Raw genomic sequence first — 26929 nt, 5'->3', positions numbered from 1 at the left:
TGAACCTTCCAAGATTATATATAATAAAATTTAAAACTTGTTAACATTTCATAGCACAAATTTGGTAAAAAGAAATAATATCACTTGCTAGACCAATTCAGGCAGGAAAAAAGAAAAAACCCTAAGACTAATGAGCAAAAAATATATATATATATTCAGAACTGAAGCAGAAACCAGGAAGGCTCAAAACAGACTTAAACATAACACGGTAGGGAAAGCTAACATTTGTCTTTAGTTGTAAATGGTGTAATCAGTAACATGCAATTGGAGACACAATGATTAAGAATTAAGAAAACAAAGCTAACAAATCCCTAGATCTCTCACACCAGTATGTCAGCTAAACAAAGCATTTACTACAGCTGAAACTGTATTGCTCGTCTTACTTATAAAGCACTTTCGGTGCTACCACTAGATCAGAAATTAAGTGATTTCTTCCACCATAACAGATGCACTTTCCACCACAACCATATTTTTCTCCTACTTGGCAAAAGAGACTCTTAAAACAAGAAGACATGACAGTAAGAAGCACAAGTTCTTCAGTGTTATTTTCCCCTGCAAGACTTCCTACAAGAGTCAGTCCATCAGTCTAGATTCAGAAGTTGTTCAGTCGAGAGCTGGAAAAGAAGTTAGTTTTCTATAAAAATGGGATAAAAAAAAATAATGAAGCAATCTAAAATGAAATTTTCTGTAACAAACGGGGCAAATTTGGAACTGCCTTTTCAAAGCTCGCATTTCCCAATCAACCATCTCCATCTAGTGGGATCAGAGATATTGTAATTGTGAAATTCTCCAATTCACATCATCAATAAATTATTCTCTATACAAAAATCATTTTCCTTGCCTTCTCTAGAGCTTGTCTATAAAAATACACTAATCATCTTTTGGTAGTTTAACTGGAAACAACAAAGATGATTTGCTAAGGAATTAGCTATCTTGCAAGAGATTCTTGTAAAAGCTTGTCAGTATTGCTAACGTACTAGCTCATTATCTGTAAACCCCAATGATAATTCAATAAAATATCTATTTTCAATATAAATTCAAAGCCCTGCACGTTACTGAAAGACGTACTATTTATCACTTTATCTGGTGAACATTTGACCTAACAGAATACTCCTACCCCACAATCAAGTGAAGGCCAGGTATCACTCAGGCTGAACAGAACTAGCAAGAAAGAAAACAAATTTTATCAATTATATCAATCATTCATTTCAAAACACTGTTGTGGAAAAACAGATTAATTCAATTTACCTTTAGTTTATCTGGTGAAGTGTATGGAGCTTCAGGGGCATAAATTCTGAAAATATCAGCAAGACAACATGCTACCAGCAAACGTACATCTTTATCAGGATGTTTGAGGAAAAAATCTGAAGCAAGATGTAAAGCAAGATTTAGATACAGCTCCTTTTCTTCTTCAGAGTCCTGGTCCATATCCATGAAAGTTTTCACAACCATCTATAAAGAAAGGAAGATCTCAGTATATAAAATGAAGTACTCTGTGAAGGGATCATCACTGAAAGCTTTTTCCTGGGTTTGTGTAACATCTGTCAGAAGCATCCTGAGCTCTCCCTATGACTCTTTAAATATCATTAGCAGTTCAGTAGTACTTGTTTGAATAAAAGTTGAAAATTATGTTTATTTTTCATAGGATGGGAAGGACCTAGCCAAGTCCCCTGTCATTTGTCCCAGCACACAAAGCCTCAGCAGTGTTACTGAAAGCCTGGCAATAAAAGTTCACATACCTTTAAGAGACAACTCTACCATTAAGTTGGCCAGGAAGTCAAGAACACAAAAGCATTTACTCTTACAAAAATTCAGTGCAAAATGTTGAATACAGCACAACCAATTTTATGCAGAATGTGTATTTCTCCCTGAAGTATTTAAAGTTATGATTTATTTTTCCTCTATTCTCTTCCAGTTTCCAAATATTTCCACTGCTGCTTCTGAGGACAAGTTTCTCACCTGTACAGCCCACAAACAGAAGCAAATCACACAGAATTTCAACAGAAGCATATATATAAATAAGAATCCAGTACTGGCCAGCAGCATGAATGCTGTCTGACAGGACTAAAATGCTAATTAGTATTAGGATCCAGTGGACCATGTTACAGGAAAAAAGAAAAGAAAAAAAATCTGGGCTACATGAAGTATTTTACACCCTAAATAGACCAAAAAGAAACAGCAGGAAAAATCATAATTAGTAACTGCTAGTTAGTGAGAATTCTTATATTTAAAACCGTTTGGAGGAGAAAAAGTATTAACAACACAGGTAATTATGCTTCTCTCCAATTTCTTCACTGCATCTCTGTGATTCAAATATTTTAAGGAGTCCAATTCTCATTCAAGTTAATAAAGATCAAATTATATAATCCTGAAAATTAAAATCAAAACTACCATCTATTCTACCAGTGCAGGAAGAGATATTTTTCAAAAATAATGATGCCAGTGAAGTTCCTCATAAAACCTGAGAGCTGCAAAACATTTTATTTTGCTATAGTTTCATTGTTTTATTTTTAAAATTTCAAAACTGATTATACATATATGGTTAGATAGCGACACATCCTATTTTAAAAGTCTCCTGCATACTTAGGATTGCAGCAGCTGCAAGATTTACTAAAGGATACTAACATGTTTTGAAAAGGGCAAAGAATAACTCATGCACAGATATAATTTCCATTGAGAGAAAAATAAAGTCCTCTCTAGTCAGACAGAAGATCGTCTGCACTACCTTCCTCACATACTATTAAAGGAATTTAAAAACACCAAGGAAGAATTGTGTTCACTGATATGGAAAGTAATTAAATTTGTATAATTCATTAACGTGGTAACATAAATAATCAGGTGTCACAAGCCATACTTCTTGCAAGAACGCTTATGTCAACTCTGGAAATGAATATTAAATTTCTCTTTCCAGACAATATGAACTTTTGTACTGATCAGAACAACTAAATTAGTCCCCTTATCTCCAGGGCAGTCTGCCATAGTGCTCAAGGAAAAACATAGAAAAACAAGCTAATTGTCCCAGCATACTTTTCTGACTTCTTACAAATCAATAGGTTAGGGGATTCCTGAGCCAGGAATTGCACCCAGACCACTATGATTAATACTCATGGAGCTTCTTCCAGATTTGGCCAGCATTTTTTTAACCCATTCGATTCTTCCTGCTCCTACATCATCCTACAGCAATAAGTTTTACTGTTTAATTATATAGCTTATTGAAAAGTTCTTTATTAGACTGCAGGTCTAAAATTAACTTATTTCATTACGTGATGCCTTTGGTCTTGTATATTAAGATAAACTGTGGAAAAAATATGCCCTCCCCACAGCATCTATCATTTCCAAACCCTTATCACATTCTCTCCCTCTTCAGTGCTCGTCCACACCTCTGAGCACTTTTCCTCTTTTCTTATTCTGCTAAAACTCTGAGATGGCATGGACCAGAAATCCATACTGTTTGCAAGATAAGGTATGCCAATGTTCACCATGCATATTTTCCATTCTATTCTCAAAATCCTGGTAACCTACATTTATATAAAATGAATGTCATTACTAAATAAATAACAAACTATTTGCTTGTGTGAATTACAAAATCCACAAAAAAGTGCTGCTTCCCTAATACTTATGTGATTTTGGCAGTCAAGGAAATGAGGGTGCTAATAGTTCACCTATTCGTAAACTACTTATTCTCAGCACCTGGAGCTGTGTGAGGCTATGCACTTGCAGTGTCTCCAGTAGCCTAGATCCTCCATAAAAGAAGCACCTGTGGAGCTAGGGTGTAAAGGAGCTCCCTGCCTGCACAACCATGTTCTCTTCTTAATATACAGCCAGAATAGCCAGCTGGACAAGAACTACAGGACATCCTGCAAAGTACACCTCTCCTGCAAGACAGATCAAGATGACAGAGGACACAAGGGACCATACATTCAGAGCCAAAAATTAAATAAAATTGTAGGAGAAAATATCAGTAAGAAGCTGTGTGCATATTAATGCACTGAAAAATATGCTAGTGGTGACTGATTTCTGAAAGAAATAGTTTCTTCTGTTAGGAGTCTCTCATACATAAAATTATAAATGCCTTCCTCTATTCAACATAGTATACACTATACTGAAAAAAGTCTATCAACCAAATTCCCAAACCACAAAAAGGAGAGGAACAGCTCTGCTGTTTTAGGATGCAGCTTTTTTTTTTTTTTTTTTTTTTTTCGGAACACACACAGTAGTTCCAACTGACTTAGAACTACTTCTTAAGACAATACAAACTCCAAACTAAGCTTTTCTAGCTGTTAGAACATTTAAGGTCCCTCTCCCACATCTGTTCCCTCATGTTTCACAGGACAAGCACAAGTTGCAGGCATTCCCTCTATACAATACTAAAATAGGCCTGCCTTTTTGTGAAAGTAAATGGGCAGATAAAAGACCTGTAGTCACACAATTATCCCCCCAAATCTCTCCATCCTTCCTATAGTTAGGTCAAAAAAAGGCCAAGAAGTTCAAGAGACAGAAATATACAGTATAAACACAAAGACTTGACTTTATGATAGAGGTTAAAATAACCAGAATAAAGTGGGTTTCATAAACAAACTTGTGAGGAGCATGAATGCCTTAAAAGAACATATTCTGATGCAGCCATATTATTTCCAAAACTAAGACTCTCTCCATCTTTTCCAGTACTTTCATCTCTAAAAGCACAAACTTTTTGCAGGAGCTGAAATAAATTTTAAGGAGTATTTGTGGCAGAACAGAAAGCACAATAGCTAAAAATTCCTCCTTCTGAGTGTAACAAAGGTTCTTTGTTGTAAAGCCAAAAGAAAAAAAATGTATATTTTCAGATATGAAATACAGTAATAGGATCGTTGAATATTGTGCAGGAAATTTCAGTCTGCAATCAGCAAACCTCCACTGTTTTTTAATCTTCTTACTAACCTTTAACCTTCTCACCATCTCTTCTTTAGATATTTTATCAGAGATTTCTTTGACTCCTGGAGGATATGTGATTTTCCCATCGTTGGCTCTCGTCTTCGAATGAGCCATGATTTCACGATTTTAAATCTGTGGAAAAAAAATTTACAAGTCAATGTTGTTTTGCTAGCCTATGCTTACCTTATCCGTCCTACTTTTTCAAGCAATTAGATGAATTTGAAGGGTCCAAATGTGACCAAGAAATTATATAGACAAAAACCATACAAACAAAGGAAAAAAAATGGACAAAATATTTTGTCTGTTTTCAGTTATCAGTGTTGTGGCAGGCAGCAATATTGACATTCAGATAGACTGTCCTGTATTACAATTATACTTTCAAGAATTACATAATGGAAAAGCCAAAATCCCTCAGTCCCTGAATGTATTTGATCATCACTCTTAGAGATGCAACTACGAATCTTGTATCTTATTGTATGAAACATTACCACCCAAGGTAATAATAAACCCTAGGCAGCTTGGACTTTTAGACTTTCTCAGACCAGACACTGAAGGGGACTGTGTTTTCCAAACAGTTAAATAGAGCACTATTTCCCAGAAAGGCTAAGTAGCTTTAATTTAGTGCAGTGCTTTTGAAAAATTTTACATACCACTAGTTTTAATTTGCCAATAATATATTTTTAAACCTTTTTATCCCACCCTAAGGAAGCTGACAATAACTCAGGTGAGCAGCAGATAGAGTATGCAGTAGGGATAGGAACACAGCAGACCAATTGGAAGTCTTTGCTCTATGCCATAAACCCAAATTTTTTAAACAAAAGGCTGCAGACAAGCAACAGTATCTTCTTCCTATGTTCCAAATATAAAAGCCACCTGACTACCCAGTTTCTCAGTCCCTTTAAACTGATGTAGGTACAAGACACCACCTAATCCATCTTAAGCCATGCAAAGTTCCACTGTTGTATAGGAGGAAGCTGTGTGTTATTTTTCTACTTACACAAAGGAAAGTGTTACTTAAACAAAAGCAATTTACACAAGACAGGCAACAGTGAATAGAAGTAAATGGCATGTGTTGGGATAATTAGGATTTTAGAAAAAGACTATACAGGTGCAATTACAATTCAAGAATGTATTAAAAATATAAAGGAAATAAAATTTCACCATCATCACCCTTAATTATTTTTTAAAAGTTTGAAACATGTTCTCCCTGTCTCCACCTTCCTGAACTGTAAATTCTGAGACAGGCATTTTCTCCCAACTGAGCTCCTATACAAGGAGAAGCTACTTAAAAATCAGAACTTCAGAACCACAAAAAGAAAAAGTCAACCAGAATCCACAAAGAAAGATGGGATAGAAACACGTTCTGTAACAGGATGGAATAACCTGCCATAATTGAGACTTACTGGCCTAAAGTAAGATCATTCAACACTGAGAGAAAATTGGAATGGGAAACATACCCCCCTCCAAAAAATACCCCAATGTATTTTGTATGTATCAGTCCACATTTCATGACAGTGTAGAAGTTCTAGATTTTGCCTAAACATTTCTAACGTTCTGCAAAACAAAAGTTTACAAAGATTATTTAAATATCAATGTTAAGAATACATAGAGCACAACATATCTTTATTTTAGGAAATGGAGGGAAATGAGAAAAATTAATATAATCTGACATGAGTTCACAAGAAAGTTAAGTTTTAAGAAACACTTGTGAAACTAATTCCAAAAAAGGGCAACCCTAAATTATATAATCATTATCCACTTTTCTTAATTTCAAAAGGTCATTTAAGGATACAAGCAGAAAGTTAACAAGTCAGATTTCTTCATGAATTGTCAGCTCAAACATCAGGGTACATTATTTGGCTGTTACTATCAGAAATAAAGACAAGCTGTTTTTTAATATAAGCCGTCTTTAACACTGTTCATCATGAGATTTTTTTGATCATTCCCTTGCACGTCCCTGGACGAAGCTGTTCTGCTCACTTTAGACATCTTTCTTCTATTACGTTTGAGACATACAACAATGTCACCTCACTTACCATTATATGCACTAAAGCCACTTGACAGGCATATGTAATGCAATTCAATAGCTACACAAAGGCCAACCAGCTCTATGGTTCTGTCATCTCCTCTGTATCTGCATAGACATGGCAGTTGAACTGAGCACTACTTAGTTGTAATTTAAGTAAAAACAGATGACGAGAAAGTTGGGTGAGGAACAAAACTTGTTAAAGTAACTATTTCTAATTCTCCCAGGAAAACATGACACTGCCTTTATCCCCTTTATGTTTCTTGATACACTGTTGTGACAGTAAGTACAGCATTCTTCAAAAATGCACAAAAAATGTAGCCAAGTTCACTTTTGTTGCAGTTTGATGCAGACCCTCCTTTATGGTTTCCAGCTGGAATAAAGTTATATACCACAGCTTATGTCATTTCAACAGCCCACCACAGCAAAAGGAGTCCTGCTCCTCTCCATCTGAGGATACAACACAGCATCTAATGCTTTCCCGGACCAAACTCACCAATTCAAAAAAAAAAGCTCAACTGGTCTTGAAAAGCATGTAATAAGGAAAGTTACTTCAAGGGAAGGATTCAGGACTAAGGAAACTGGAGATCAAAACTCTCCCTTTCAGCTGCAGAGAGCTGTCAGATCAAATCAACTGCAGTGGAAACCAGCTTAGAACATAGTTGCACTTGGAGCACGTTATGAAATAATTTGAAGGATGAAACTTGTACATTATGGTCAAGTTAAGGTGTCCAGCTGACGTGTCCAGCTCGCATGCAACCAAGTTTCTAATAAGCTTCAGTGGCATCCAAGGTTCTGGGTTGAAATTTAATGTTCTATATGATCTGGAGAGGAACTATCAGAAAGATTTTTCCTCCCCATGAAATACAAGATTGTTATTATAATTAGAAATGATCAAAATGAACCTTCCTTTTTGAGTCAGCAGGTTTTTTGATTGACATGTGCTGTCCACCAAATTGACTCAAATTAACAAATCCAGAATCTACTACCACAGAATCCAGACTACCACAAAACAGTAAAACCTTCTGGAACAATGCAATGTCTATAGGTGTGGGGTTGCATTCCCTTTGCAACCTTGGATCTGGGAAATCCATTACTGGTTAGAAGAGTTGGGTTTTTGCTGGGAACATGCTTTTGTAGGTATTAGGTCAGGTGTCTAATTTCATTTAAACTTTATTTTGCAAGTAAAGCAAATATAAAGCCTGACAACTCTACAGTTACATTGGGTATACTACACAATATTCCTTTCAAAGGTATAGAAATTGGTAAGTAGGAAATCATTTTCTATGAACTTAACACACCTAAAAATCTAGGATAAAAAATTTTAAGAGGCTCATGTGAAATATTCTTTGCCCCTAATGATCTAAGTAATAGAATAATAAAACTTTTAAATATTCCACACAATTGAAATTTGCAGATCTCATCTTTTTAGGGTTAATGTTAGGCTTTACTGAAGAAATTTCATTTAAGAGAAATAGTGAAAAATAAAAACTAGCATTCAACATGAGAAAATTAATTGTTAAATTACCCCATTATACAACAGTTAATATTTCAAATATTATTTAAATAAAAATGAATTAGCTTGTTGCACCCCACAGCTAGAAATTTCTGTTCTTCTGGACTGCCAGCACAGCTGAGTATACCTAGCTCTGACAAAATAATATGTTGAATACTTAATACTTTAGGACTTCTTTTATTGTTTTTAACTTGATTCTATCAGAATGAAAGTTTCAGTGATTTCACACATACAGTAACACCAGTGGTCTCAGTTAGCTTCTAGCAGGGAAGACAGTGACACAGCTAAGAACAGCAACCTCAAGCTCAGCTGCATCTAGAATATGTTTGACCATGAAAATCTAAGTCAGTGTGAAAAGATATCCACTGATTCAATTTCATGAGGTTTTTAAATTTCTTTTTAAAGATACACTGTGTCTTCTTTTGGAATATACTGGAAGATGATAGATGTTTTGAAAGAAGGCAATTCTTTGAAAGTTTCTCTAAGATTCAACACAACAAACCCAGATGACAGATTTTTATAACTGAAGCTTTAGAAAAAAGTTATGCACAATGCTGTCAGAAATCCAGTATTATTCCATATACACAATCAGAAGGCAAATAAAAAGGGAAATAACAGACTGCTCATATAGTTTGTTTTTTTAAAGAGAAGAAAAAAGTTGGGACAGAGATGCTTAGCACAAGCCAGAATATAAGCTTATCCTAACCAATAAGTAATACATGCATTGTTTCTGCTGTTCTGAGAACAAAAAAGCAAATAAGTATAACAAGAAACTTCAACAAAAACAGGACAAAAGGAAAAAAAAAACTAATCCTAATACATAGGAAGAAAAATCATGATTCAAACAGGTTTTGAATATGTTAAACATCATAAACTAAGTCAAGTCTTAAAAAACTACTCTCCAGTGAAAATAAAACACAAGATCTGAACAAATCTCATTTAAAATACGAATTTCTCTCCTTTTACAGAAGGAGACAATGAAGGTAGAAGGCACATTAGGATTTTAGTTATCGATGTACTGCTTCTTTCAACACAAATGCAGGAGAAGCACCTCTGCAACTATTACTTGAAAGACATGAGGAACCAAGAGCAAGCCTGAAAAAGTACACAGGAAAGCTGATATGTGTAAAAAGATTGACAAGTAAAAAAAAAAAAAAAAGTTATACATGGGGCAGGGGGGAGAGCGGGAGAAACAAGTACAAGAAAAGAAACAGGGAAAAGAAAGAAAGAAGAAACAAAATACATACTATTTGTACAACTGTAACAGGAAAATAAAATCATGGAAGAAGTAACAAAAATGGAAGTTGCATTTATTGGTACTTAAAACTGGATGGATTAAAGTCATTCATCTCCTGTGACAAAGAAGCTAAACTGAAAGATCATATTTAATGCAAAATTATGGTTATCAACCAGAGCATGGATAGGGAACAAGTCACTACTGTGAGAATTAATTCATAATAGATGCCATTGCCAAAATTTGGTCAAATTCAAATAACTAAAATACAAATGAGTAGTTCTGTATATAGTTAGCAGGACTCAATAGTTACCCAGTTCCACTTGAATGAAACTACTGGTCATGATACTAAAAGACTCAATATCCAGTTGGTTTCTGTACAGTACATAACTCTTTATCAATAGCCTAACTACACATATTCTGCTTGCTCAACAGTATAAAATACAGACTACGCATGTGCAAGTAAAAGATGGATTAAAGTCTTGCATGTTAAATACGTATGCAATATACTTAACAGTCCAATAAATATCATTACAGGATGTTAAATCAATGATCTAAAAGGAGGACTTAAACCGCATTCCATTAAATTGCATTTTGTTTGGATGACAGTTCACATGGCCCACAAACATTTAATTAACTGTGCTAATCACTAAAATAAACTATGCCTTAACATACACGCAGCCATGTATCTACAATACTTTTTCAGAGTTTCATACATGCATTTAAAACTTAATCTTTCAGATATTTTATCTTTTCCAAGAGATGAAGGAAGTGATAGCAAATTAATTCTTAAATGCCTTGCCGATCTGTCTACTGTCCTACCATTGCCTCCTCTTTAAAATCCAAAATAAGGGCATAAAAGCTCACCAGAGAAACAGATCAACTTTACAAACTTAACCATTTTTAATTTTCAGAACTTTCACTGAATCATACATAATTATAAATATAGCTACATTTAGACAACAGTATTTTGAAATTACATGTACAAGATTAAAGAAAGCTTCCATAAACTAAACATAGAAATATTTGTATAGGTCTAATTTATGTTTGCAAGGTATTTTACAATGAGGTGCTGAGAATAACACTCCCTTTATATTCATATAGCTATTATAAACTTAAGTGAATTTAACCAACTGTTGGCATGGAAAAAGTTACAACATCTAGAGGTTCAAATATGTTTTCACAGGGCATATCATTCCTACAAGAAGAAAGGGTAGCCAAAAGAGAGAATTTGCAAATATTCAACAACCTGTTCTCCACAGTCAAACAGCATAGCCAATGGCCTCTCACTATCATAGCCATTCCATCAAGGGTATAAGAACAGTTCAGAAAAAAGAGTTCCAAGAACATTTTCCCTAAATTGTCTTAAACAATACTGGGGAAAAAAAAGTCAAATTTTTTCCAGCTCCTAAACGGTAATACAGAGTCCATTCCAAAGCTCTTTTTCCCTGTTAACATGTTGTTCATCACTTCCTAGTATTACTTGCATCCAGTTATTCCATTTCTGTACACTCAGTAGGTGACATCCCCATATGAATAAGTATAAATAATACAAACACTTTGAGGACACTAAATAGTTTTTCACTAAGTTTGTCACTAACATTTTTTTTTCAATAACATAGTATACATTAAGAAATTAGTCAAGTTATAATTTGCACAGAAGCTACTACAAAGTATTTTGAAGAGATTATTGGCAACTTGCAGAAATGGAAGAGGCAGATGTATTTCTACTTCTGCAGGATTATTAATAAAAACATATATTTTTACAATTTGTCATTCATGGAATTCTTTAATGTTCTGTTAAATTCCTGCTAGGTTTCACTGATTGACAACACTGTTCAAGGTCAGATCTGACTTAGGTGTTGAAGACTTTCATTATGTTGGTGCCAATCAAATCTATTTCCATAATAAATCTACTACTAAGGAGTCATAACTTGGCTAGCCACTCCAAGCTAAAACTTGGCAGGCAATTTTTTGCTATTGAGTAAAAGAGAAAAATTTAGAGTTTTGAACCAAGCGTGCTCATGTAAATTTGAGTTATGTTTCATAGTGATTCAGAGATAATGTCTACAAGAATACTTTCCATTCTCTTTTTAAAATGTCATACTGTTTACTTAACCATCATGAAATCAAGATACTAGTGTATCATTCATGCTATGAAGAAAATGTTAGCTTCCTATTTCTGTAAGGCAGCTTTTTTTTTAATTAAAGAGAATCAGAGAATTTACAGAAACTGCTAGCAGCTTAGTTAAAGGTCTTCTGAAATGAAGAACCATACTGCACAGGCAAAAGTAACACTCTCAGCCAGGGAAGTGATACGAAAGGTACTGGTTTCACTACAGAAGTCTCGCTAATGGTAATCCTTTGAGAGTCAACATATCAAGTAACAAGGCTTGTTTAAATTAGGTAACACTGTATTTTTCAACCCTGTATTAGAAAATATGGCAAAGAGCATTAAGTTTATTAGCATATTCAGTAAACACTTTGTAGAAAATAAAAAGGCATGTAGGCAATAACTGAGAAAGAGGAGATATTTCCATGATGTATGGAGGATTTGGAGGATTCAGGAAGAGAACTGACATGCAAGAATAAACAGCAAAGCACTAAGGCAAGCCATTGGTACCAAGTCAGCATATGTACAGAAAAAAACTTCAAATAACTTATGGAGAATATAGTACTGTTCCTTTCAATTAATTAGGAAACAATCACAGGCAAGTCCCCATTTATGCAGATATTAAGGTTTTTCAAAATTCAGCATTAGAAAGCCTCCCAAAGATTAAGCAAGCATACAGTATTCAGTACTCTATCTCAGCATACAGCTCTCTCCAGTGGCGTTGCAGACATTTGCAGCTTCCACAAGATGTAAAAATGACCTTACTTATAAATTTCCACTCTTTTTAAGATATGTGACTAAAAGCAAAAATGACAAGAATAAAATTTCTGTCTTTCTGCCTTTTAGGAAAGAGCATTTTCACTGAAATACAGGCAGTTTAGAAAAGGGATGAGAAACTACAGAACACAATTCGCTACTGAACCAACCAATAAGCTAAAGGGTAACAAAATTGTCCTGTAATTGTGGGATCTCCATTTTCATACTGCTACCCAAGATTACGTGCGTCAATTGTAGGTATCATGGACAAAGTTTCTTATTTCTGTGCACAGTTGAAGGAAAAGAAATGCCAAGGAGACAAATTAAAAGATTATAGCAAAGGATCCTGACAGAGAAAAAGGCAAAAAAAAACTGAACAAAGGAATGCTGATAAAGATTTTTTTTAATGCATAATTGTTTCATAAAGTGGAAAAGACTGTAGACTGATAAAATATGATGTTGGTAAAATAGACATCTGCAATATAGGTTTTCCCTAATATTTAGCTATCTCATTGCTTTTTAGGTGGTCATATTATTAGTCGAACATACTATGTAAAAGCGTAAAAAGACAAGTGTGTAACAGGCAGAATCTATTACCAGTTCCCAGAATGCTTAATATTGAATGCAAAGTATATGACAACATTACAAAGAAATAACGGTGCAATTGCAAAAAAAATGGTGACAACGCAAAGAAGTACAATAAGCAGTTCAAACTGGCTTGAACTTAAATTTGGCTTGACAGGAGCATGACAGTTTTCACATAATATACTTACTAAACATTTACAGTCCTGTACTACAAAATTGTTTTACTGTACAAAAATACATCTCCATAAAGGAACCAAAAAGGAATGCATAAAAGAAGCTGTAAATAGGCAAGTTGTCACTATACTCATAAAATCAGAAATGCAGTTCTTGCTTAAAGCAGTTCAGATAGAGGATTTTGTGAAAAGATAAAAATTTTCTGGAGGGGGGAAGGGGGCAGGAGGGACTGGAGATAAGTTTCATTAAGTCAGAGATAGCCATTACATTTTTGACACTGACCTTTTCACCTTAACATTCAAATGATGAAACTTTTTCACATACTAAAGGTCACTAGCAAACACTATGAAGTTTAACTTCATTAGAAAAGCTGCAAACACTACCTGTTAGATTTCTTGATCACATCCATTAAAAAAGTACATATTTTCAGTTACTTTAGCTTGGACAAACTTGATAAACTTAAGACTGATATAACACATCTAAAGGGTCTTCAGCTGAGTGTTCTTAATAACTCAATCACTTAGGAGAACGAATCCCAGACAAAATAAACTAAACCCGATGTAGCACAAATTGATAGAGCTATCTGAAAAAAAGGCTAGTTTCCCTGTCCTCTGGAGTACAAATGTGAATTTAGACCAGCAGTACTCTTTCATAAATATATTCTGTCCCCCACGAAAATTTGCCCAAAGTCTCAGAAAAGCCACATGATACTCTCTACAGACTCCTAATTTTACTACTAAAATCTACAAAAATTCCATCTCTATTGATTATGTTCATGTTTTTACAGCCTATACTTCAGCATGATTTGAATTAAGTTTAAGAGAGAACACAATCATAAAAAAAAAAAAATCTGGTGTCTATAGTAAGGCATGGTCTAAACAAGACTGGAAATGAAACTGCATGTATTGACCTAACTCAAGAGATCAGAATTCTCCCATCCTTCTTGCTAACGTTATGGCTGTAATAAGAACATGAACTCAATTGTTCGAACAGAAGGCTCAAACTAATTGCTACTAAACTGAAACGCCAATGTTCACGTGAAGTCATACTTTTTGAAAATAATACTGACCAGACTGAAGAATAAAACAGAGTAATTTAATTACTACCAAAGGCGCTCTGGGAGAACTATGCAAGACCACAAAGCTTACAAAAGCCCATTATGTCTGCCATTGGTAAATGAAGAAGGCTCATTTCATACACGGCCTTATCTTGACATATGTGCTTTCTTTGCAGATTCATTCCTGCTGCTATGTACATGCAATCTGACAAATACCCATCCAAATATCAAGCTCTTAGATGCAAGGAATGATAAAAAAAGATGTTAAATTATTGATTCAGGACAGGAACAATTATTATTTTGGAGGTAGTTGAGAGCAATATTTGAAGTAACTTTGATTTCCACACATTTTTTTCCATCTTGGTCACGTAGAAGCTACTAGGCATTCGTTTCGCCTTTTCTGATTTTTTCTATAAAGTCCTTTGGGAAAAACTCAGGCAACATATTAATTTTGTAATTCACCAGGCTTCTTTAAGGGATGCTGTCAAAATACAGTACCCTGCCCTTCTGGCCCTGGTGAGAAACTTGACATATTGGTGCTCAGAACACATCTGGCATGCAACATACTTGCAATCTTGTTTATGCCTCCAGAAAAAAAATGGACAATATAACTTAGTGGAATTCTCAATATCAGTTGAGATCATAAGCATAAGTATTCTGAATGCCTTTGGCATTTCCCAGCTAGTGAACCAACAGCATATGGATCAGTCCAGGACAATTCTGCTTCCATTCCACAACATGAAACAGTCACACCAGTATTACCCATATAGGTTGGTTCCAAAAAGATAGGAAATGTTCACTACATTCTCTCTGTGCTTTTGAGCTCTACAATATTCAGGTGAGGCAGTGTAATCTGTCCATATGAGCTTCCTGATTAACTACTGCAGCTGGAAGACTGTTCTCAGTGGGAAACAGTACAAAATACGTCTGCTCTTCTGTCAGGCAAAGCACATACACACATTAGGAAGACCAAAATTATCCTCTATGTCACACTTACCCAGGATATAGGTTATTCACCAGCAAACATGCACATGATGAAACTGAACTTGGCAAACAGCATCACATAAGTATGTAACCCCATAGGACATGGTTTTGCCAACATTTAGATACCATGAATGTTTATGTATAATAGAGAGACATCAACAGTGAATAAATAAATTCTCTATTTTGAAAGGGATAAACTGAAAAAAAGAAGTGATTTGATTTGAAGACCTATATAATTTCAACATGGTGGAGATGGGCAATGTGCATGCCAAAGGCACAAAACTGAACCTCAGATTTCTAAGCTGTTCTTCCCCTTGCTTTGAGGGCAAGGAAAGGTTTCATACTAAACTGAATGAACAATCACTTAGTAAGAGATATAAGAGATAATTGAAGCCCTCAAGGAATGCAAGTTACACCATGAAGACCAGGAAATACAGAACTAAAGTCAGAACTGGAACCAAACTGAGCTAGTCAGTGTAAATAAAAGAGAGAGAATATTACACTTTAACAGCTTTAAAAAAGGAAAATGGTATTATTGCATAAATTAATGCATAAATGTATGGATATAAATGGATAAATGTAATTTAGAAGGGTATCATATTACTCTAGGATAATTTCTATTTGATCAGTCTATGATAAAACAATTTGCATTTTCCTTTCACTGAAAATCATTTATTATCTGAGCTCTGAATTGGAAAGCATAGTTAATACACAGATGGATTAGATCATCATTCAGGAAAATACTAAGACAAGACTAGAAAAATGGAAACATTAAGTATGAAGGCCAAAGCAAGAATTACCACTGTCAGCTCAAAAAAAAAAAAAAGTTAAAAAAAAAAACACCTAAGGATAAGGAAGGCTCATGTATAGATGATCACAGCTAAGAGTATACACTAGTGCTATGCAAACACTGTTCCAGACAAGGCACTTCCAAAAAAATATTAATTTCTAACATGGATTTTAAGGCACTGGCAAGAACTTGCTTGGAATACTAGGTATTGTTGTTGTACTACGTACAACTATCAGCACCTATAATCAAGATAATTCATTCAAAGCAGAAAAGGTGCAGATAAAGTCTATGACATCAGAAGAGCATATCTGCAGAGGAGACAAGAAGAGATGGTCAGAGGGATAAGCTTGAGAAGAGGCAGAATACACTATAAATACCAGAAAAATTGAAAGATCTTTCCAAGTTAAAAAAGAACAGTAGCTCAAAAATAAATAGGAACATTCCAGTCAATGAAGAAAACACTGATAAGACTTCTAGTTTTCAATGTAATGAAGTTTTGGAACAATTTTCTGATCAGTAATTGAAGCAAAATACTCAAATAAACTCAAGGCAAGACAATTTTTTTTCCTTCCTCCAGCACTTGCAAAGGAAGCAGGGTAAGGGGATTATTATTTTCCTTTAAATTAACTGTATTTTAAAAACAGCATAATAATTCTAAAACATAACAATAAGTCTCAGATATGTTGTGTTACTGTTAAAAAGTTAATACTTGTAGTATTTATACAAGGGGAGAAAATAAAACATGCAGGAGTGCCATGGATGCCCCAGGAGGCGGGGAGGAGGGTAAGAGGAAGATGACACAGTGCAGAAGACTACGGACAGACATGAGTTACAAATCAAAATTAGTCCCTGTATTGCCTCTGGGAGAAAACAGCACTTGGAATCATTTTAGTAGTTGATTTATTTGGCAAAAAAAAGTCTTACTGAGCCTTACCGTGAAAGCCTTACAAAAATTGTCAAGAATACTAGCATACTACCACAGAAGAAAAATAGTATTTTATAAAAATTTGGAGATGGATAACAAATACAAAATTATTTAGTAAGAAGCCAGAATTTGTATACAGAAATGGGGTTCCCTCCAATGCCTAACTTTGTATACAGTGATAAAAAAGTTATAAATGCCTAACACCCTATTACAAATGATATAATCAAAAAATTATTACAGAGCAAACAAAGACCAGAATGCCCTAAACCCTGTATCCTAACAAAAATAATGGGCACAGCTGTCATCCTGCAGAGACCGGAGATAAAAGGGAAATCTTAACAGAAATTCTACTAGCCTCATTTATAGGAAAAGTCAACAAACAGAAAGAAAAAAAATATATATATGGAAAGGTTTGAATTGTGAGACTCAAAGGAAAGCCTGGGTATTGCACTGCAAAAATAAGATGTCACACTACATAACACTATGTCCAATCCTGATCAATGTGAATTATGAATGAACATTTATATCAGGGTTGCATACAGAAGCTGAGTGCTTCACAAATAGAATTTGTCTACACTGATGGCTCATATCAGTTTAGCTTCTTTTTTTTGAAGCTAACTACAACATTTTTAGTTAAATTTCATGTAAGTCTTTTTCAATCTGTGGTTTGCTGGCATGTACAATAATAGTGTTCCTGAAGACAGAGAAAGAACCAATGACTGGGTTACAAAACACAGATGAATTGAAAACTTACCACAGTCAAGTGACCTAAGTCTTCTAGTGGTGGGTTTTTATGACCATTGGACTAGAAGAAACTACCCAAGTAACTGAGCCCAGTCATCTGCTATCATAAACATACTAGTAAAATCACTTCAATAAAATGAACAAGAGGAAGACTCTTGATGTTTCAATGTCATCTGCAAAGTTTAGCTTACCTTTGACATCTATCTCTATGCTTCTTGACCAACATGTAGCTCTCTCCCAGTGAAAGATCTCTGTTTATGACTATATCTTCTTTTCACCCCTATATAATTATTTATCCCTATGGGGTTGTGTTTTTACCTGGCTTAGGTACAAACAAGACTGCATGAACCTATGCACCACCGGCTAACAGCTATTCCAAGCCTTTTCTACAGAAAATATTTGAACTCTAGTTTGTTTTCCCTTTTGAAATTCATCCTTAAAGATCTACTTATCCTTTTATTTAATATTTTTAACTGGAAGCATTTGAGGTAAGCTAAAGGAAAGCTAATAAAAGATAAGAAGTAATGACAACAATTGCAACTCATCACTTCCATCTTCACTGCACAGTAATAGCCAAGCTCTTTGTGTGGATAACAGCTTAGGTTTGCTTTGATTCAGGCTCAGACCTGTGCTCATATGCAGTAAGGATGCACACCTCATCTTGCTAATAGACACAGGAACACTTTCGAACAACACCTCCCAAGAAGTACAAAAATCTACCCAGAAGAGAAACCTGAAGCATATCAGCATTTAAAACAAACAAACAAACAAAAAGTCAAGACACTAACACCTAAAGGAGGTTGCAGTAGAAAATTCAGTAGAAACTAATCTTTAGCTGTTGTTAAAAAGCTGTGTTTTCATAACAGAAAGGAATAAGCTTTAAAAGTATTAATATAGACAGGGCTGCTTGCATCGTCTATGATTATGAGCACACAATCAAGACATGATAGCTCACAGAGTTTCCACCTATTTCTTATGGCATAGTAACTGTTTATGTACACATTTTAGGTTCTTCTCTCCTGGCTCCCCTGGCTCTTCCTTTCAAATTATAAGGTTAACATAGTCAAGCTTTGAGACTAACAAAAGTTTCCAGCAAATCCTGTTGACAACTGAATCCACCACTAATCTACCCATTTGCTCACAGTTACTGCTCCTTTAGCAGAAAAAGCTGGAATTGTCCACACCTCAAGCTAAATTCTTAGCTCAACAGAAACCTACATTAAACTCAGTCAAAAAGCTCAGTTTAGCATAGAAACAACTGAGGCACTGACACATATGTACTTCTGCCAACTCAGCTGTAGGGACCAACAGGCTTTATCAGACAATTCGAGAAGAAAGTTTAGGCGTTGAGGGGAAGGCATTCAACTGAGAACCAAAGGGGCAGGGGGACACAAATGGTTCAAGAACATCCAGATTGGAAGTCTAAGAATCACCGAGCAAGGTGAGAGAAGAAGTAGGATTTCCTGGGCATTAAAAAATTAGAATCAAAAGCCTGAGTAGGTATCAGGACCAACTAAGCAGAGAAGTCAATAGAGAAGTAGAGAGAGGCCGTAGCAGAAAGGACAGCTACAGGGACAAAAAAAAGAGAAGTACACATCCACAAGAATTCAGTCCTTTCCAGAGCCTGTAATAGAACTGTAATAGAAATTAGAATCATCATATTAACTAGGGAGGAATAACCCCATACACCAGGACAGGTTGGGGGTTGACCTGCTGGAAAGCAGCTCTGTGGAGAAGGACCTGGGAGTGCTGGTGGACACCAAGTTAACCATGAGGCAGCAATGTGCCCTTGTGGCCAAGAAGGCCAATGGGATCCTGGGGTGCATCAGGAAGAGTGTTGCCAGCAGGTCAAGGGAGGTGATCCTCCCCCTCTCCTCAGCCCTGGTGAGGCCACATCTGGAGTACTGTGTCCAGTTCTGGGCTCCCCAGTACAAGAGGCATGTGGCACTACTGGAGCAAGTCCAGCAAAGGGCTACAAAGATGATTAGGGGACTGGAACATCTCTCTTATGAGGAAAGGCTGAGAGAGCTGGGCCTGTTTAGCCTGGAGAAGAGAAGGCTGAGAGGAGATCTTATCAACGTGTACAAGTATCTGAAGGGAGGGTGTCGAGAGGATGGGGCCAGACTCTTTTCAGTGGTGCCCAGCCACAGGACACAAGGCAACGGGCACAAACTGAAACACAGACAATTCCCTCTGAATGTGAGGAAAAACTTCTTCACTGTGAGGGTGCCAGAGCACTGGAACAGGTTGCCCAGAGAGGTTGTGGAGTCTCCTTCTCTGGAGATATTCAAAACCCGTCTGGATGCGATCCTGTGCAATGTGCTCTAGGTGACCCTGCTTGAGCAGGGGGGTTGGACTAGATGATCTCCAGAGGTCCCTTCCAACCTCAACCATTCTGTGATTCTGTGAATTACATCACTCTTCTACCAATAACGAATATTTGCAAGAATCCACTGAAAAGTGCTCATACCTCATCCCACTTAATGCTGGTTAGCAAAGAGTAATAACTTATTGCTACTAATAGCATTCCATTAATCTAATTAGTAGTAGCTACATGTAGCTAAAGGTTACAATCTAATGACTCACATGAGCACATTCATACAATGAATTTGTTCCCTAAGTTTCCTTAAAAAAAGGAACAGCCAATGTATGTTAAAATGACAGTAAAGTTGCAAAAACAGTTGTTCAGAGTTCAGAAACATCGGAATGAAGATTTCTTATACAATATCAAATATAATAAATACAAATGAGTTGATTTACCTGATCCTTCACCACTTTTTTCCACCACAGGACTTCTGTCTCATTCAACATTAAGAACATGGTCCACTTAAGGAGTAATTACTCAATTTTTCTCCTTGTCATTTAATGCGCATGCCATGTTATACACTATTTAAACCCTGCTCTGACAAGACTTGATTTCCTACTGGGCTTCCACATAGGACTCATAACTATAGTATGTTAGCATGCCATAAAAATTAACTTACTTTCACGTTTCCACGAATTAGGTATTATTCTCATTTCACAGATGACTAACCTGAGTAACAGATTGTAGTTTAAAAAACATTCACCAATTTTGGCTGCAGAATTAGAGAAATGTAGGGCACAACTTTCAAAGCACTCCGTATTATCACACTATGTCTGAAAACAGAGTCTCTGTTCAGCCATGCAAAAGAGAAGTCAGGGTCTAAAGCCTGTCACCCAGGAAATCGGCACACTATTAATGAGCACTCATGAAAAGTTGGTTTAAACAGACTTATCTGGCATTACAATAAACTGACAGAAAGAATGAATTCTAGTATTTCAAAGTGACATTCAATCACCCAAATCATAAGATATGATTTTCCTTCCCACAGTTCCCTGTCAACTCATTTCATGTTTTCCAGCTTTTGGAGCTTATGACAACCATCTTCGATACGCAGCTCTAATTCCTAAATAAAACAAGATGAAAAAGTTTTCTATAAATTATAAGTAAAGACTAGCCTAACATATACACAGGAGGAGGAATGGAACGAATTAAAACAATGTTTCCTAATTTTTAAGAGAATTAGCAATTTGTGTAGTTTCAATGCTTTTTTTTTTTTAATGTAATACACAAGAGGATGGAGGAAATGACCCATTAAGAAATAAAAAGTTACTATAAAGTTACTCTTTTATAACACTGTAAGAAAGCCCTGATGGAGAGTTAACTACAAGCAACATTTGTAACTCAGGGAAGACATTCAAAGACAAATCTCACAGCTGTTAATACCCTCAATTACAAAAATGCTTCCCAGAATTATGTACTGCTTAATTTCCACTGGACAAATGGAAGGGAAACATCTCCTGTTTGCTATCTCTCTGAAAAACTCCATCACAGATATTAAGAATGCATCACTGAGCTTCTATACTTTCTTCCATTTCCAAAAACCAGGAAGAGACTATATCTTTTGTAGCATCACTTTGTTTCCATGCACAGGAAATCATATTGAACTATGTACAATGCTTCATACTGAACTGTCAAACAACAAAATAAGTATCATATTTAACAGTAAACCATCTGTTATCCCCATACATTTTCCCCTGACATACAAACTTTTTCAAATTTTAAGTATCTGTAGAAAAAAAATCCATAAGGATAATAAAAATAAGAAGGTTTCCACAAAGTAATCTGCCCACTTTTCATAACAAAACAGAATCAAGAAGAGTTGTTAATGATCAAGAACAGAATCCTAACCGATGCACTACCAAAGACTTCCTAGAGATCTGATTGCCTTCACTGAAAACATACACCCATCTAGCAAAGCAGTACTAATTGAAGTGAATAGTCAAATTCAAGGTGAATCAAAGTTTACATAAGGAAAGTTTCCATGTAGACTTTTTTAAGTCTTCCTCATGACTAATATGCTTACACTCAGAGTGGATTACAGTTAAAGGTTTTTGGTTTTTTAAATAAAGTGTTTTTTTTCCCCTCTATGCAAAACTTTCAGAAGGCCGATTCTTGATGCTGAATTGAACTACAATGTGGATACACTGGGGATGTCTCAGAGAGAACCAGGGGCTGCTCTGAAAGAAGCTGTGGACAACCAATGGGTATCTTCACACAAAAGCTGTAAAACCTCACTCAACAGTTACTTTCTAAATGATTAACACTTATGCTTTAGCTGAATGATGATAACCTAGTCTTCCTTAAAACTGTAGTTTAGGTGACAGTACTATGAGAGCAATTAAGATAATAACATTTTTGACTGCTGTTTCTTTTTTTCATTAAGAAACGTGTAAATGGTGCATCTAATTTAGACAGAAGAAACATCTACTAGGATTTCTAATTAAGCCAGATAAAAAGTACACAGAGTTAGGATGGACTAGAATCAATTCCAAAGGAACAGGGCCTAAATCAGAAAGCCCCAGATGGGGTCCCGATCTCTGGTTAGGTACCACCATATAAATGGTGACAGACACAAGATGATTTGTACAAACACATCCATCTGTTCCCAGTGAGGTATGGCTTCTCCTTTCTTAAAATTAACTTTTCCAGCATATTAGTAACAAAGTTGTCATCAGCTGAAATAACAGAGCCGAAGATCACTCAATATAAAACAAGAACAATACTGTAGAATGTTTTCCATTGTTGGAATAGAATGCAAAAGAGTAAATTCCATAGATAGGAACAAAATAATAATGGATTTAATCTTCAGAATCTACTTCAAGGACTATATATTTTCTCACATTTTGGAGATGGTTAAAAAGCCATATAGGCAGAGAAGTAGGGACAGATAGAAATAACCTTTTAAAATTATTGAAGCATTATTTTGTTTTTAAAAATCAAAATGTTAAAATATTAGTCACATTTCATGGAATTGTTTCAAGTTAGACACATTACAGTAATTACTCATATAAATACTTTTATTTTTATTGTAGAATCCAAAATGTTCCAAAGAGGTTTTGGAATAAGCCACTAACTTACTAAAATAACAAGGTTTATTTTCATTCATACATTGTATTTCTATTAATATACTCTACGTGAAGAATATATTCTGATAAATATCAAAACTAAACAGAAAAGAATCAAATTTTTAAGCAGCTACATTCAACTAAAAAACCTCACCAATGGAAGAGCAACTGGTATGTTATTATCAAAATACACGCACAGTTTTAATTTTAGATATTCAGCCTCTGAGGAAGAGTTTTTTTAAAGCATATATTTTGCAATTCTTCAAAGTCTGCACACGATTCCTTCCAGGATCTTCAAAGCTGTTCCAATATAGTCCAGATGATACTACAAATCAGGGTAAATCAACATGAATACTTTCCCACCCAGGATGATCACATTGCCTAACACCCTTTAAAAAAAAAAAAAAAAAAGCAATGAGTTTCCTCAGTGTTTCCTTACCAGCTAGTTCCAAAACTGACTGAAAGCCTTCAAGGTTCTCTCAGTCTCTCCAAAGTTTATTTCAGGTTACAATAGTGAGATTCTGTGTTCAGGGTACAAACACCACTACTTTAGAAACTTATTGAAAGAAGTACGATACACAATCTTACCACTTGTCAGTACCAGACACCAGATCTACCTTTTTGTTCTAATAAGGAAGCCTCCTGAAGAGAGAGAGAGAGAGAGAGACAGAGACAGAGAGAGAGAGAGAAGAAAAAAAAAAAAAAAACTATATCAAGAAAGCAGAAGGTATGCATTTGGGCTAAATAATACTAAAGAAGGATGGGGAAAGGGACATTAGAACTTGTTATTTTTCCCTACCATTTTCAATCCTTTCCTCCATTTCCTACTTGACACATTTTTATCATTCATCTTCACGTTTTCTTATACCCTGCTCCCCTGAAAATTCTCCTTGTGCAACAAGTAGCCTGTATCATCTCTTCCAAACTTAGCCTTAAAGAAAACATTTACTCCAAAAACCTATAAATGATGATCCATTACTAAATGACTCCTACATGACCATACAACCTTTTACTCTTCTGCATGAACCCAAATTATGTGAATGAAGAAAGAACCAGAGAGAATAAAGAAAAAACATAACCCAAGATCCTGATAGAGCGATGTATCCCAACAGAAAAAGCACCTCTTTTGATCTATGGAAGGTAGCATAGCCTCCTGTTCTACAGCCAAAAATGGATAATGCCCGAGGTCATGTCCATATTTTTTTACTGTACTCTTTCCAAATGCTATCAACTACTGGTGTTTCTTTTATTTTTAATTACAGCTTAATAATGATTTAGCTGACTTGCTCAATTTAAATCTAAGTAAGCTTGCTAGACACATTCAAAAAGCAGTATTTACATGGCAAACAAGATAAAAAGATTTTAGCATACAAATGTTACATATGTATGTTTTTCCATTTGAGTTTGATTTACTTAAATTGTAGTTTAGTTTTCGCTGAAACAGTTATCCAGTCTGTCCAATAAGTAGTAAAGCGAATGCAAGAGACACATAGGCAATTATAGTTGTACAATAAGAACTAAAAAAAGCCAAAAACCAAAACACACCCTCACCATAACAAAGTACAGCCTTACTTCAAACACAAACACAAGATGTCACGCAAGCACTAAACTACTTTCTCCACTAGTGCGCACTTTCAGATGTAGGTGATGAACATGATACACACACCTCAGTTAAACTATCTTTATCTGATTGTCTGTCACTCTCAGTTTTCTTTTAGAGTAGTCTGAGCATAAGGTAAATTCAGCTGTTTCATGTCTTTTTGAGGTATTACTTTGTACAAGCACATACAATATTTACAGCATATCTATATTACATACAGGATGTGCTGAGGAGAATCTCTATCAGCTAAAAGCAGAATAATTCCACTGGTTTGGAAGGAAAAAACCTGAAGGAATGCACATCATCTTACCTCCCTCCTAAAACATGGGATTTGATACCCATTTTTAACTATACAGCCACTCAATTTTTAAACATTCCATCTATGCCATTGCCAGCAAAGAGAAGTCAATTACAGCTAAAGCACTTACCCATCAAACACAAAACAAAGACCAACATGAAAACACTTCAGCAGTTGCGTTAGATCAGAAAACAGAATGCCTAACAAAATAATCACGGTTCTCTGTAAGCAACCGTTCACGAGTCAAACATGCAAGTCAGAATAAGGCTTGCACAACAAAACCCAGCTCTGTAGGAGCTGGTCTGCTGCAGTTTAATTTTCCAGGATTGTTCACCATCATTAATTGTTGATTTGTTTTGAAGAACAGATAGTGATTTATTTGCAGCGGGATGAAGTTACAGACCTAGATTCCTGACCAGAGGCTCTCAACGTAAACAATACATAACCTATAAATTAACCACCCTCCATCTGGCAATTCAGATGTAAAATTCATAGTTTTTCATCTAACAGGCAGCCCCTACTCCCTCCCGCCCCTTCGCGAGTGCTTTCTAACAGAGCCTGATGCAAAGAAAAAGAAAAAAAAGAAAAGAAAAAAACGCCCAGCCTGAAAGAAACGGGCTCGCAGCAAGTAGGGACCCACCGAACCGAGGTCCTCCCGGCCGAGGATCACTGCTAAGTGCAGAGTGGGGAGAGAACGAAAACCGGCGGGAGGTCCTCGGCCAAGCCCGGGCAGCGGCGCGGGGCGGCGGGAGCCCGGGGTGCAGCCCGAGCGGGGCTAGGCCGGCTGCACGGGGCAGGGAGGGGACACCCACGGGAGCCGCAAGCACCAGCGCTGGAGAACAGCCTCCCTCCCCCCGCCCGCCAGGAGCCACCAGAGCTGAGCGCGCGACGCCGCCCGCCGGGCAGCCGCGAGCGCCCCGGCCACCGGGCAGGGGGGGAAAGGGGTGACCCCAGGCCCGGCGCCGAGCGAGGGGCACAGCACACCCCGGCCAAGGTCACCCCCTCGCGGGGCCCCGCCGCGCCCGCCCAGGGGGGCGGCAAATTTAATTTGCGACGCCGGCCCCGGGAAAGGGGGAGGGGAGCAGCCCCGCGAAGGGGCATGGGGGATGGGAGGGGGCTCGGCTCCCGGGCCACGGGGAGCGCTCCTTCCTCCCCCCCGCGCTTCTCCTCTTCCTCAAGCGCTGGCCGCGGAGCTCGGTCCGAGCTGGCGCCCGCCGCTGCCGCCGGGGAGAAAGGAAAACGGAGTGGTGGACGGGGCGGGGGTGACCGTGGCCGAGGTGCCGGGCTCCTTACCCCGCCGCAGCCGCCTCTCCTCGCTGGTCCCAGGCGGGTCCGCTCCGCGCCGCCGCTGCTCTGGGCTCGGAGAGGAGCTGCCGCCGTAGCCGCAGCCAATCGCCTCTAACCCCCTCCCCTTCCGCAGCTCGCCCCGGTCCCCCTGTCGGCTTCAAAATGGCGCCAACTTGTCTCCGGCTGCTCCAATGGAACCGCCGAGGGAAGCGAGCGAGGCCAGAGCGGGGCAGCAGCGCCCCCTGCCGGCCCGCGCGGCGCCGCGGAGGTGCGGCCGCGCGCCGGGGCCGCCGCCGCCGCCGCTCACACGGCCCGCGGCCAAACTCCGCGAAACGACGCCCCGCCGCGCCGGCCCGCGGTGCCCCAGCGCCGCGCGGGGACCCCGCTGCCCGGGCCGCCGCGGGCGAGGAGCGCAACACAGCTCCCAGGCGAGGGGAGAGCCAGCCACAACCCCCCCCGCCCCCCCGCGCCTTGCATCCTCGTGCCCCGGGGCCCG

At 37.2% G+C, this 26929-nt stretch overlaps 1 protein-coding gene across 3 annotated transcripts in view; it reads right to left on the bottom strand.

Annotated features, from left to right (window-relative positions):
- Positions 1–26528, bottom strand: part of PDS5B (PDS5 cohesin associated factor B) — a 111082-nt gene extending 84554 nt beyond the window's left edge. For all 3 annotated transcript variants that reach the window (XM_067291137.1, XM_067291145.1, XM_067291140.1), the window contains exons 1-3: positions 26440–26528; positions 4921–5046; positions 1249–1452 (exon numbers count right to left, since the gene is read on the bottom strand). In XM_067291137.1, the coding sequence (XP_067147238.1) occupies positions 1249–1452; positions 4921–5028 (312 nt within the window). In that variant the 5' untranslated portion in view covers positions 5029–5046; positions 26440–26528. The remainder of the gene's footprint in view (positions 1–1248; positions 1453–4920; positions 5047–26439) is intronic.
- Positions 26529–26929: the final 401 nt, after the last annotated feature.

Source organism: Apteryx mantelli, chromosome 1 (genome assembly GCF_036417845.1).
Source record: "Apteryx mantelli isolate bAptMan1 chromosome 1, bAptMan1.hap1, whole genome shotgun sequence".
NCBI classification, from domain to species: Eukaryota; Metazoa; Chordata; class Aves; order Apterygiformes; family Apterygidae; genus Apteryx; species Apteryx mantelli.
The sequence above is the reverse complement of the archived record's forward strand: the minus strand, read 5'-3'. Positions and strand labels throughout refer to the sequence as shown.